The sequence below is a fragment of the Sebastes umbrosus genome, chromosome 5, assembly GCF_015220745.1.
Source record: "Sebastes umbrosus isolate fSebUmb1 chromosome 5, fSebUmb1.pri, whole genome shotgun sequence".
Classification (NCBI taxonomy): domain Eukaryota; kingdom Metazoa; phylum Chordata; class Actinopteri; order Perciformes; family Sebastidae; genus Sebastes; species Sebastes umbrosus.
Genome location: NC_051273.1, coordinates 6,791,339 through 6,803,505, shown reverse-complemented (window position 1 = coordinate 6,803,505; position 12,167 = coordinate 6,791,339). Strand labels below are relative to the sequence as shown.

The 12,167-nt window shown below is 34.0% G+C and overlaps 2 protein-coding genes across 9 annotated transcripts in view; both read right to left on the bottom strand.

Moving 5' to 3' along the window:
• Nucleotides 1–1,103, bottom strand: part of LOC119488387 (protein ENL-like) — a 30,692-nt gene extending 29,589 nt beyond the window's left edge. Inside the window, exon 1 of one of the 2 annotated variants that reach the window (XM_037769977.1) lies at nucleotides 895–1,103. In XM_037769977.1, the coding sequence (XP_037625905.1) occupies nucleotides 895–906 (12 nt within the window). In that variant the 5' untranslated portion in view covers nucleotides 907–1,103. The remainder of the gene's footprint in view (nucleotides 1–894) is intronic. The other variant, XM_037769976.1, reaches the window with a different exon arrangement.
• Nucleotides 1,104–3,443: 2,340 nt separating this feature from the next.
• LOC119487968 (protein ENL-like) lies at nucleotides 3,444–10,352 on the bottom strand. 7 transcript variants are annotated; one of them, XR_005206842.1, is made up of 6 exons: nucleotides 10,077–10,346; nucleotides 8,868–9,073; nucleotides 8,518–8,682; nucleotides 6,808–7,015; nucleotides 6,641–6,739; nucleotides 3,444–4,276 (listed from the first exon to the last, which is right to left on the bottom strand). XR_005206842.1 is itself a non-coding variant. In XM_037769062.1 (6 exons), exons 3-6 carry the CDS (start codon nucleotides 8,543–8,545, stop codon nucleotides 4,226–4,228), a joined length of 261 nt encoding a protein of 86 aa, XP_037624990.1. In that variant the 5' UTR covers nucleotides 8,546–8,682; nucleotides 8,868–9,073; nucleotides 10,077–10,345; the 3' UTR covers nucleotides 3,444–4,225. The 7 variants fall into 7 exon arrangements, 4 of the variants coding, with proteins under 4 accessions (XP_037624990.1, XP_037624988.1, XP_037624987.1 ...); XR_005206840.1 differs by having other exon boundaries at nucleotides 6,808–7,065; nucleotides 10,077–10,345; XR_005206841.1 differs by having other exon boundaries at nucleotides 6,857–7,065; nucleotides 10,077–10,344.
• Nucleotides 10,353–12,167: the final 1,815 nt, after the last annotated feature.

Genomic DNA, 12,167 nt, shown 5'->3' with positions numbered 1-12,167 from the left:
CATTTTTACTCCACAATCAAAAAATGTGATGTGTGCATTAAACATTAACCAACTGTTGGGAAATAATGCAGAGGTATTGCATTGTAGGATGAAATAAATCTTATCAAATTTATACATGCATCACTATTACTATTTGAAGAGGCAAAGGCAGTACTTACAATTATGTTTTATATGCTGGGTTCTTTGCTTTGTAATGATCAGCTAAATGCATGGGTGGTCATCATGGAGCTGGAGATTGTCAGCTTTTCCACCATGCTGCATGCATTTTTACTCCACAATCAAAAAATGTGGTGTGTGCATTAAACATTAACCAACTGTTGGCAAATAATGCACAAGGTATTACAGAAGTTTGGCTTTATTAGCCCTTTGCATGTGAAGGTTTGAGGCCCCTGGCTAGTGGAGGAGACACCCACCCCGCCTCTCCAACCAGCCAGCTCCAACCCAACCTGGGAGAGGGCAAATCTTTTCCCCCGGTGCCTTGTAGCAGCTCCTTAGCCTTTTAGCCCACGGCCGACACACACTCTCCTCTGATAGGTGGACTAGCTTAGCTTAGCTTAGCTTAGCTACAACACAAAAAACCTCGACTTAAATCAGGTATACATGCTGTTTGAACAGTGTGCATGCAGCTTAAACACCAGGTGTGGATCTCTTTGTGTGCCTGGTTGTGGCTACAGATGAATGGTGTGGTAGACTGAAGCTAGCTAGCGGTAAATACCGATGTATGAGTGTGCCACACAGAGCTAGCATAGCTCCAGAGCCAAACAACTACGAGTTCATTAGCAGCAGGAGGATTTTTCTCTCTTGTAGCTAAGCAACAACAAGAGGATTCCTGCTCTGCTCTGCTGTTTGGCGTTCAAAGTTCACCCACAAGGAGACACTTAAAGCCCACTGTACCTGGTTCTCCATGTTTCTCTGGCCTCAGTGATTGTTGTATTTATTTACAGCGGCGTTTGTGTGGAGCGTCTCCCCAGCCTCTGCTCCTCATTGTGTGTCAATCCAGCCCCAGAAAGCGGAAGGCAGACTACGGGCTGGCTCAGTTTCACCCTCCTCCTCTTCCAGACCAGACGGGCTGCTGCTGGCAGGGCAACCAAAACAGAAAGCTCTCTCAGCCAATCAGCGGGCGAGGAATTTTAAGCACTCTTATAAATGAGCCAATCAGAGCGCTCCGGAGGCGGGGCGTCCGCTGAGCTGCAAATACAATTAAAGCATTTTCTGGTGGTTTTCTCGAGTGACAGCGAGCTCGTCCCAATGGTGACTGCTCTGTTTCAATTGTAAAATGCACATGATGCTAATTGATTAATCGGGGCTCGATTGCATGGCTTTCACGTTTTTAAGGTTTTGCTTATCAGATTTGCAAATGCAATATGAATAACATTAACAATGGAGCTTGTATGTTACTCATACAACTTAACAACTTTTATTTTTTCATACTTTATTTCAAAAAGTTCAATACAGTAGATACATAAACATGTTCAGATTTTTTTTATCACAAACAATTCTGCAAATATATTTTACAGTATAAAAATAATAAAAATAAATAAATAAATTATATTAAATTATTTGTTTCCTATACAACAAATAAAATGTAAGGAAAGAAAAAGATGAACAAAAACAAAAAACAACATTAACAATGGGGCTTATATGTTACTCATACAACTTAACAACTTTTATTTTTTCATACTTTATTTCAAAAAGTTCAATACAGTAGATACATAAACATGTTCAGATTTTTTTCTCACAAACAATTCTGCAAATATATTTTTCTGTATGAAAATAACCAAGTTATTATAATAATATAATATATATAATATATAAATAATATAATATATCTTACCCATACAACTTAACATCTTTTATTTTTTCATACTTTATTTCAAAAAGTTCAATACAGTAGATACATAAACATGTTCAGATTTTTTTTATCACAAACAATTCTGCAAATATATTTTACAGTATAAAAATAATAAAAATAAATAAATAAATTATATTAAATTATTTGTTTCCTATACAACAAATAAAATGTAAGGAAAGAAAAAGATGAACAAAAACAAAAAAACAACATTAACAATGGGGCTTATATGTTACTCATACAACTTAACATCTTTTATTTTGTCATACTTTATTTCAAAAAGTTCAATACAGTAGATACATAAACATTATCAGATTTTTTTCTCACAAACAATTCTGCAAATATATTTTTCTGTATGAAAATAACCAAGTTATTATAATAATATAATATATATAATATATAAATAATATAATATATCTTACCCATACAACTTAACATCTTTTATTTTTTCATACTTTATTTCAAAAAGTTCAATACAGTAGATACATAAACATGTTCAGATTTTTTTCTCACAAACAATTCTGCAAATATATTTTTCTGTATGAAAATAACCAAGTTATTATAATAATATAATATATATAATATATAAATAATATAATATATCTTACCCATACAACTTAACATCTTTTATTTTTTCATACTTTATTTCAAAAAGTTCAATACAGTAGATACATAAACATGTTCAGATTTTTTTTATCACAAACAATTCTGCAAATATATTTTACAGTATAAAAATAATAAAAATAAATAAATAAATTATATTAAATTATTTGTTTCCTATACAACAAATAAAATGTAAGGAAAGAAAAAGATGAACAAAAACAAAAAAACAACATTAACAATGGGGCTTATATGTTACTCATACAACTTAACATCTTTTATTTTGTCATACTTTATTTCAAAAAGTTCAATACAGTAGATACATAAACATTATCAGATTTTTTTCTCACAAACAATTCTGCAAATATATTTTTCTGTATGAAAATAACCAAGTTATTATAATAATATAATATATATAATATATAAATAATATAATATATCTTACCCATACAACTTAACATCTTTTATTTTTTCATACTTTATTTCAAAAAGTTCAATACAGTAAATACATAAACATGTTCAGATTTTTTTATCACAAACAATTCTGCAAATATATTTTTCTGTATGAAAATAACCAAGTTATTATAATAATATAATATGTATAATATATAAATAATATAATATGTATAATATATAAATAATATAATATATCTTACTCATACAACTTTATAACAACTTTTATTTTGTCATACTTTATTTCAAAAGTTCAATACAGTAGATACATAAATCAGATTTTTTATTACAAAAAATTCTGCAAATATATTTTACATTATAAAAATAACACAAAAATGAAACAAATTATACAACAAATAAAATGTAAGGAATGAAAAAGATGAATAAAAACAACATTAACAATGGGGCTTATATCTTACTCATACAACTTAATAACAACTTTTATTTTTTCATACTTTATTTCAAAAGTTCAATAATTATATTTATATAAAAATAACACAAAAATTAAATAAATTACATAAAAATTAAATTTAAGGAAAGAAAAAGATGAATAAAAACAAAATCACAACATTAACAATGGGGCTTATATGTTACTCATACAACTTGATAACAACTTTTATTTTTTCAAACTTTATTTCAAAAATTTAATACAGTAAATACATAAACAATTCTGCAAATATATTTTACAGTATAAAAATAATACAAAAATAAAATAAATTGTACAACAAATAACATGTAAGGAAAGAAAAAGATGAATAAAAACAAAAAAACAATATTAACAATGGGGCTTATATGTTACTCATACAACTTAATGACAACTTTTATTTTTTTCATACTTTATTTCAAAAGTTCAATACAGTAGATACATAAACATTCACACAGTATTCCTTTGTATCCTAATGTTGATTTTTACAACACATAAATCAAAAGAAGAATCTAAAGTGATTCAAAACAACTGTTGGTTATAGCACCATGCATTTTCTGCAACATTGAGATACAAGTTTTCTAAACTATCTGAAAGCATTAAGACCAAAAGTTGTTAAACTGATCTTTCTCAGCCTGTTCAAATTTTAAATGTTTCATCTGAAGAAAGCACACTGATTGAAAACATCTCTTTTATTCCACAGAGTCAGGGAGTGAGGGCCTGTTGCAGTCAGGTCTCTGTGGTGCTCAGACTTTGATGTGAGATTATCGGGCCTCAGCTATGGGACAGAAGGTCACCACTCTCTCACTAGCTCGCCGCCTCCCCTTCTTCCCCTGCCGCTCAAACTGATCCAGTCTGCCTCTCAGTCAAATCTGAGTAAAAGAAGTCCCACCTGGCTGTCAGACACAAGGTTGTCCCTCTGGTATTGAGACATCAACCTTTAAATCCTCCTTTTCAATATGTAGGGAGAGGGAGAAATACAAAAGAAGACAGGTTTATTATGATAAAAAGCAAACGTAAACAAAACAAATGCTGATTTTCTTTGTCCACTGCAAATAATGGAAAATGGAGGTGAGAAACACTCTAATTTCGAACTCCTTTTTGAAGCCCTATTACTACGTCATAATTTCACATGAACACAATATTTAAAAAATAAAATGAGACTCAAGACTTTGAACTTGTCCCGAATACAATTTTTGGTGCTTCGAAGCTTCGTTGAGAAATATTCAAAGGTATTTGAAGCTTCGCTTTGCGGCTCAGCAGGCTGACATGTTCTGTCTGTCTCCATCTCCCCTGTTTCAGTGCCCGGGACAGTGCCACTGTCGCACTACTGTACACACACGCACCTCTACACAAAAACAGCGATATCCGTCTGTGAATAACAAATAATAATTCATGTTGAATATGAATATTGAATAATTTGTGCGATTTTTCCTTATTTCATGGGCTATTTGGGGATTTATACATTATAATAACATATAAAAACTAACAACGAAGCATTCAAATACTGATTTAGAGATCCATTAACATGGCAACGGTCGAAGCTTCAAAGCCTCGAAGCATTCGGGTCAGACCTAAAAATTACTAATTTGGAAAAACCACAGCTTTATATATCTGCATACTGGTTTATGTCAGTCCAAGACAGGCTACAGTCAAATAGTCAGAATACACAGTTGTAGTCCTGCTACTCAACAGCGTCTGAAGTGAGTCAAACATGTTGGATATTTGCAACAAATTATGGGTGACGGATCTTGACCGCCTAACGGATCGCAGCTGAAAACAAGAGACAGTTCTTTCTTTGGGCACATGGGGAGCAGTGGGTGGCAGCCCGCAGGCACACACACACAGTTTCTGCAGAAATGTCAGATCTTCTAGTTCTACTATTATTTGTAAACAGTATTGAATAATCTCCTCAGCAGACAGGAAGTCACTGTTGAACAGTCACGTGAAGAGAATGCCTGGGCACTGTATTTGCATATGATCCATTGTGAAATGTTGCGGCTCGGCCTGCATGTGCACTTGATAGACAAAAACATCATGAATTGTTTTTTTTTTTTAAACTCCGATGCCACACAGTAAACTTATTTGTTAAGACACTCTCAGAGTGAACTCTTGTCTCATAATTTTTTTTTTCTGTGAATAAAACACAATACTTTAGAGCTAAACAGTAAGCCTATAGAGGGCTACAGGAATGAGTCCTAAAACCCAGAAATGAGTTCGCATTTTAGCACATCCGGTTCCCTCGTCTGGAAGTCAATGGTTTTTTTTAATGTGTTTTTAGTTAAATACCTGAAATAAGGTCTGTGGTTAACACAAGCTGAGGAGATTTTAAAGTTTTGCTTTACGATATAAAATATGTCAGTAATTACACCACTCATGAATTTTGAAGCTTTTATGTCTTAAAAAAGGTGGTTGCTAACAAGTGGCTAAATGAGACTACTAAACAACATCACGCCGACTCGTCCGCCTTTACAGCCTCGTTGTATAAACTTGCGCTTATGCGACCGCGGTGTAGTTCGTTTATAGCCTAACATTAGCTTTGTACTTCAGGCGATTGCATTTACACTTCAGAAATCATAAAAGTGGTGTTAATTTGTGGAGATGATCTTACTGAACAAAACGTGTCAGTATCATAAATGTTTGTTTGCCACAGAGCCTATTGTCTGCAATAACCCAAAACCCAATGGAAAAATCCCATTGGATTTTGTCGAGGGAACCAGGGTGATGCTAACTTCCTGGTTGGCCTACAAAAATACGTCATCCCTGGAGCACTCTATACTCAGACTTACTGTGATGCCGAAGACTGGACTATCACAGTCCATCACAGACTCACAAAAATAGTTAAGGGGTGAAGGTATAGTGGCCATTACAGTAGTGATGAATACAGAACAATAAACACAAGGACTAATACAAATAGGACTAATAACAAAAATCAATAGCAGTGGATGTAAAAGAGTGATAATACAATAATAATAATAATTATTATATATATATATATATATACATATATATATAAATAAAATAATAATAATAATATTATTATTATTATATATAATAATAATAATAATAATGATATATAATAATAATTATTATTATAATATATATACATATATACACACATATATATATACATATGTATGTATATGTATGTCAATGAAATTGATTGGAATGATCAATAAAGTTGTGATAATGTTTCAGGCGGACTAATACAAAAAGAAATGAGAAGAGTGCTACTGAGATGACTTTGGGTTATTACATCATATGTTTTGCAGGCAGGGATCATAACAAGGGTTTGTTTTGGCATGCTGACCAACCTCTGACACATGGGAGGTCTTGATCTTCTTCGTTGGGGGTATCGGGGAGTCTGGACTGGATCTTGTTGCAGCCTCAGCCCTCTCTTGAACCACCGTTACCTAAATGGAGAGACAACAGTTACATGTTTACCGTAAATAGTGGAATATTGGTCAGGGCCTTTATTTACCTCGACTGAAGACTGAACCAGGCATATTTGAGAGTATACAGTAGATTACATGGTTGCTGCTACTGTTGAGTCTAGTCATTTAGCCATCAGTCCAGTGAACCAGCCAGTGTATTAGTCCGCCTCACCGCTCCAGCTTTGATCAGCTTCCTCCTGAACTCTCTGGTGGGGTTGTTGAAGGTGAGCGTCTCACAGCGCAGGTGGTCACCCTCTGAGTTAAAGAAAAGGTTGTAGTTGAAACACACCTTTTTTTTGTTTCTTCTGGGGGAAAAAAACAATAGAAGGAGGAGGATTTTATTAAAAGGTACAGTGTGTAGGATGTGGTGGCATCTAGTGGTGTGGTTACAGATTGCACACTGTTCCTCTAAGCTTATTTGTGTCCTTTTTTACTTTCTTGCGTGACGCAAAGTCATTTGTGTTTTATCTTTGTGCATTAATGCCCTACACACCGTCAGCTCTATATATTTCACAACAAAAGATAAAGCTGAATGAATGAACTATCACCCTACAAGTCAATAAAACAAACAGGGTGTTGGCTTCTGATAACATTGCGGAGAGAAGCTTAGTTGTGGAGAGGGAGACGATTAAAGCCGAGGAGAAGGCTTTAAGATAATTTGTATAAACAAAAATGTGTGTTTGTCTTGCGGAGCCACACTCTGTCCATGCATACTGCAGATAGACACAGATGATGGACATCTATCTGTCTAAATAATGTTTATAGATGCTTTACAAAAGTATTTATTAACAATTTAACAAGGTATTATAATTTGAAGTTGCAACTTTATAATAGCCATCACTAATACATGGTAAAGTGATAGTTAATTAAACTGTTAATAGTTGTTTTACTGTTAACAAACAATAAAATGATAATTAATTTTTACTAAATAGTTTTATGACATTTTATCATTAATTTGTGTGATACAAAATAATTAGTCTATAAATTCTATATTGTATCACAGCTGTTTTGGAGACAATAACAATTACATTCTGATAACATTAAAAACTATTTATTATCTGTTTATTGTTACACACATTATAACATTTTATATACTATATTAAGTATTTGTTAATGATTACCAAAACAATTTTAAACCTTTAAAAAATCGTGGAACATCTATAAACATTACATAGACAGATGGACCAGAAACCAATTATTAACCATTGACAAAGTATTATCTATCTAAATGATTATAGATGCATTACAAAGTATTTATTAACACTTTAACAAGGTATCATAATCATCAGTTGCAACTTTATAATAGCATCCAAATAATGTTTATAGATGGTTTACGAATTATTTATTAACCATTAAGAAATACTTAATACAGTATATAAAATGTGTGGAACAATAAACTGTTAAAATTTCATACATTATAGCATTACTAATGATTAGTAAATATTATTAATTACCATTTCATTGTTAACAGTAAAATAACTATTACTATAATAAAGTTTAATTAACTATCAATTTGCAATTAATTAATGATGGCAATAATGACCAATTTCCTGGGGGAAACCCTACGCACTAATTTTGTGTTCAATTTAAATGTGTTATGCTGCACTTTTTAATGTCTTTTATGCAGTGCATAAGCACTTTGAACTGCATTTGTGTTAAATGTGATATATAAATAATCTTGCCTTACATATACAGTATATTTTCAGTGAAAGAATGTGTGGTTGTGTGCATGTTGAAAAAGTATCGCTCTGTCATACCTCTCTTGGGTTCTGGGGTAGCTCCCATGCAGCTGGAAGACAACTTTCTCTATGAGGTGTTGGATGTCTGCATTCTGTGTCCCTCTGACAACGTCTTCTGACATCTTTTTCTTTCTCCCTCAGCCGGGCTGTGAGGCCCAGCTCTAGATTCACCTGAACTTTACACTGAAATGGTAGAAACAAGAGAGTAAAAATACTGTACTTTATAGGCCAGAGAAAGAACAAGGAGGAGAATCACATCCAACACAACAAAGAACTGTTGTTGAGATCAAAATGAAGGCCGAGTTTGAAGGTGGTTGTGGTCCGAGCATGGACACCGGAAGTAGGGGTCACATGTCTAACAAATTTACCTCAGCAGGTCGTGACCTCCCTTAGCTCTGAATAGTAGCTCTCTACTCCCCTTCAGGGCTGACTGGTCCCAAGGCTACAGACTGGTAGTAGCTCTTCTCCCTCTGCTACAAGGACAAGAGGAGGGGAGTTTAACACCTAACTCAGGGGTCAGCAACCTGCGGCTCCAGAGCCACATGTGTCTCTTCAGCCCCTCTCCAGTGGCTTCCTGTGGATTTTTAAAAATGGAAATGAATAACTGTTTTTTGTTTGCATTTTCATTTTTATTTATCATTGTTGTAGGTCTATGGTACGACGGTACAACGGAGTATAAGGGCCACATTGAGGAAAAATAATAAATCTGAGATTTCAAGAATAAAGTCATAATATTACGAGAATAAAGTCATAAGTTTACGAGAAAAAAGTAGTAATATTATGATAATAAAGTCAAAGGTTTACGAGAAAAAAAAGTCGTAATACTATAAAGTAGTAATTTTACGTGCTATGACTTTATTCTCGTAATATTATGACTTTTTTCTCGTAAAGTTATGACTTTATTCTCATATTATTACGACTTTTTTCTCGTAAAGATATGACTTTATTCTCATATTACAACTTTTTTTCTCATTAAGTTATGACTTTATTCTTATACTATAAACTGTGTGTAAGCTGTATAATGTTTTGCGCAACAGACAGGTTTTCTTATTTTTTTTTTGCCTTAAATGGCTCTTTTGATAGTAAAGGTTGCTGACCCCTGACCTAACTCATACCACACACACACACACACATCCAGAGGCATGCATAAAGAACAACACATACATATATTAGATATGCAAGCTTTGTGTCCCAGACATCTCCTGATCCTACTGACCTACTGACTGACTGTATTGCCTGTGTGACCTGGAGCATCTGATTAGGTATGCCTGTATCATTTACCACTTAATGACATCTGCACACATGTATAGCTTCTTTTTCTTGCAAATGTATGACTTTATAATCTCAGAGAATAATAAGAGTTTTTTTCTCGTAGATAAATTTGTGAATTGTAAATTTACCACTTAATACTAGACAATATCCGAGTTTTTTTTCTCCAACAAACTGAGCTTCCTTAATATTTTTGAGAAAAATAATCTTGACTCCAGGTTTAATCCATATTAAAAGATTAAAAGCTACACATTTTATTATTATATTTTATTTAATAAGGAGACGTAAAGCCACTGTGCCATTATTACCTGGTGGTCCATGTTTCTCTGTCCTCTTCTCTTCTCCTCAGTTCAGCTCAGAAGACAGACCTGACTCCTCTCTCCTCTCTCCTCTCCTCCTCTCCATCGCCTCAATAACAGACCTGAGGCAGACTCGCCACGGCAGCTGCTGCTGCTTTGCGGCAGTTGCTGCCACTGTTTTTACGGCAGAAAGCCGCTGTTTTGCGGCAGCTGCCACTGACAGACCAAACAGCTGCATAGAAATAGAGTGGGAGTAGAATGGACATTGAACTGGTCATCAGACTACTCTCTTATTTTTCTATGCTCACTGCAGTGTGCAAGCCTTTGATTCCTGTTTATTTTTGGGCCACCTGAGTTTGACATCTGAACAAAAGCACACCTTAAAAATCCCATATTGTAAAAAGCTAGATTTTCATTACTTTTTTTTATTATTAATCATATAAAAACTATATGTGAATCAGCAAAATTCTGGGCCATTACTTTATTATTATATTATATTATAATATATTATATTATATTATATTATATTATATTATGTTATAATATATTATATTATATTATATTATATTATATTATATTATATTATATTATAATATATTATATTATATTATATTATATTATATTATATTTTATTATATTATATTATATTATATTATATTATATTATATTATATTTTTATCATATTATTTATTATATATTAGAGTCAGCTTTAGGCTGCTTATCATCTGGTCACAGTTAAAACATAAACAGTGTCAGAACAGCACTAAACAAACAGGAGGATAGAAATACAAAATTACTGCTAGATCACAATATATAATAAATAGTCTTATACACAATATCAACTTATTTTTTAACACACCAAAGAAGAATCTAAAGTGATTCAAAGCAACTTTGTGATAACACCGTGCATTTTCTGTGTTATTTAGTTTAAGTCCTAGTAAATAGATGTAGTGTTACCTCTAACTCCACAGGCTGCCACATGTATCTTACTCTTACTCAGCCTGTGTCTCAAATGTCCATTTCAAATGTTTCATCTGAAAACAAAGCATACGTCTTCAGATTGAAAACATCTCTTTTATTCCACAGAGTCAGGGAGTGAGGGTCCGTTGCAGTCAAGTCTCTGTGGTGCTCAGACTTTGATGTGAGATTATCGGGCCTCAGCTATGGGACAGAAGGTCACCGCTCTCTCACTGGCCTCGCCGCCTCCCCTTCTTCCCCTGCCGCTCAAACTGATCCAGTCTGCCTCTCAGTCAAATCTGAGTAAAAGAAGTCCCACCTGGCTGTCACACACGAGGACGTCCCTCTGGTATTGAGACATCAACCTTTAAATCCTCCTTTTCAATTTGTAGGGAGAGGGAGAAATACAAAAAAAGGCATGCCCCACAGGTTTCACACACATGACGGAGTTTTATTGTAATTAATAGTTTTTCAAAGCTTATCAACAAGTCCAACTTATAAAAAGAAGAATGTAAATCCATGCTAATCATCAACTTTCAAGGCCATGAATAAAACCCTAACAAACATTTTGATAAACAATGTGCACAAAACATATCTGTATCTATGAATGAATAAATCCAGAGCAGTGGTTTCCACCTTTGAAGGATTTTTAGAGACCTGAAGAGAAAGAGTCCAGAGTCATGCTAGCAGCTGTTTGAAGCTGTATTACTAATTCACAGCAGTGCCGTGAGCTTAATCCTTATGTCAGTATTCTAACATGCTCACAATGACAATATTAAAGGGACTGTGTGTAGGATTTGGTGGCATCTAGTAGTGTGGTTGCAGATTGCAACTCACTGAGTAACCCTCCGCTCACTCCTCCCTTTCCAAGACTGCGGTAACGTGAGCCACTGAGTACAAAACCGTGGTAACGCCGTTCGCCTCTCTCAGAGGCCATCCTTACCTTAATAACACTACTTTAAGAGCAACAGGAAGTCAGACAGCGGCTGGCGGTACCACAGTTTAACTCTCTGCGGTTCACGTTAACACAGTTTCACAAGAGTGTCGAAGAACTACGGTGGCCTTCCAATAATGTAAAGACGTGAAAGTCTCTCTCTAGAGCCAGTGTTTGGTTTGTCCGTTCTGGGCTACTGTAGAAACATG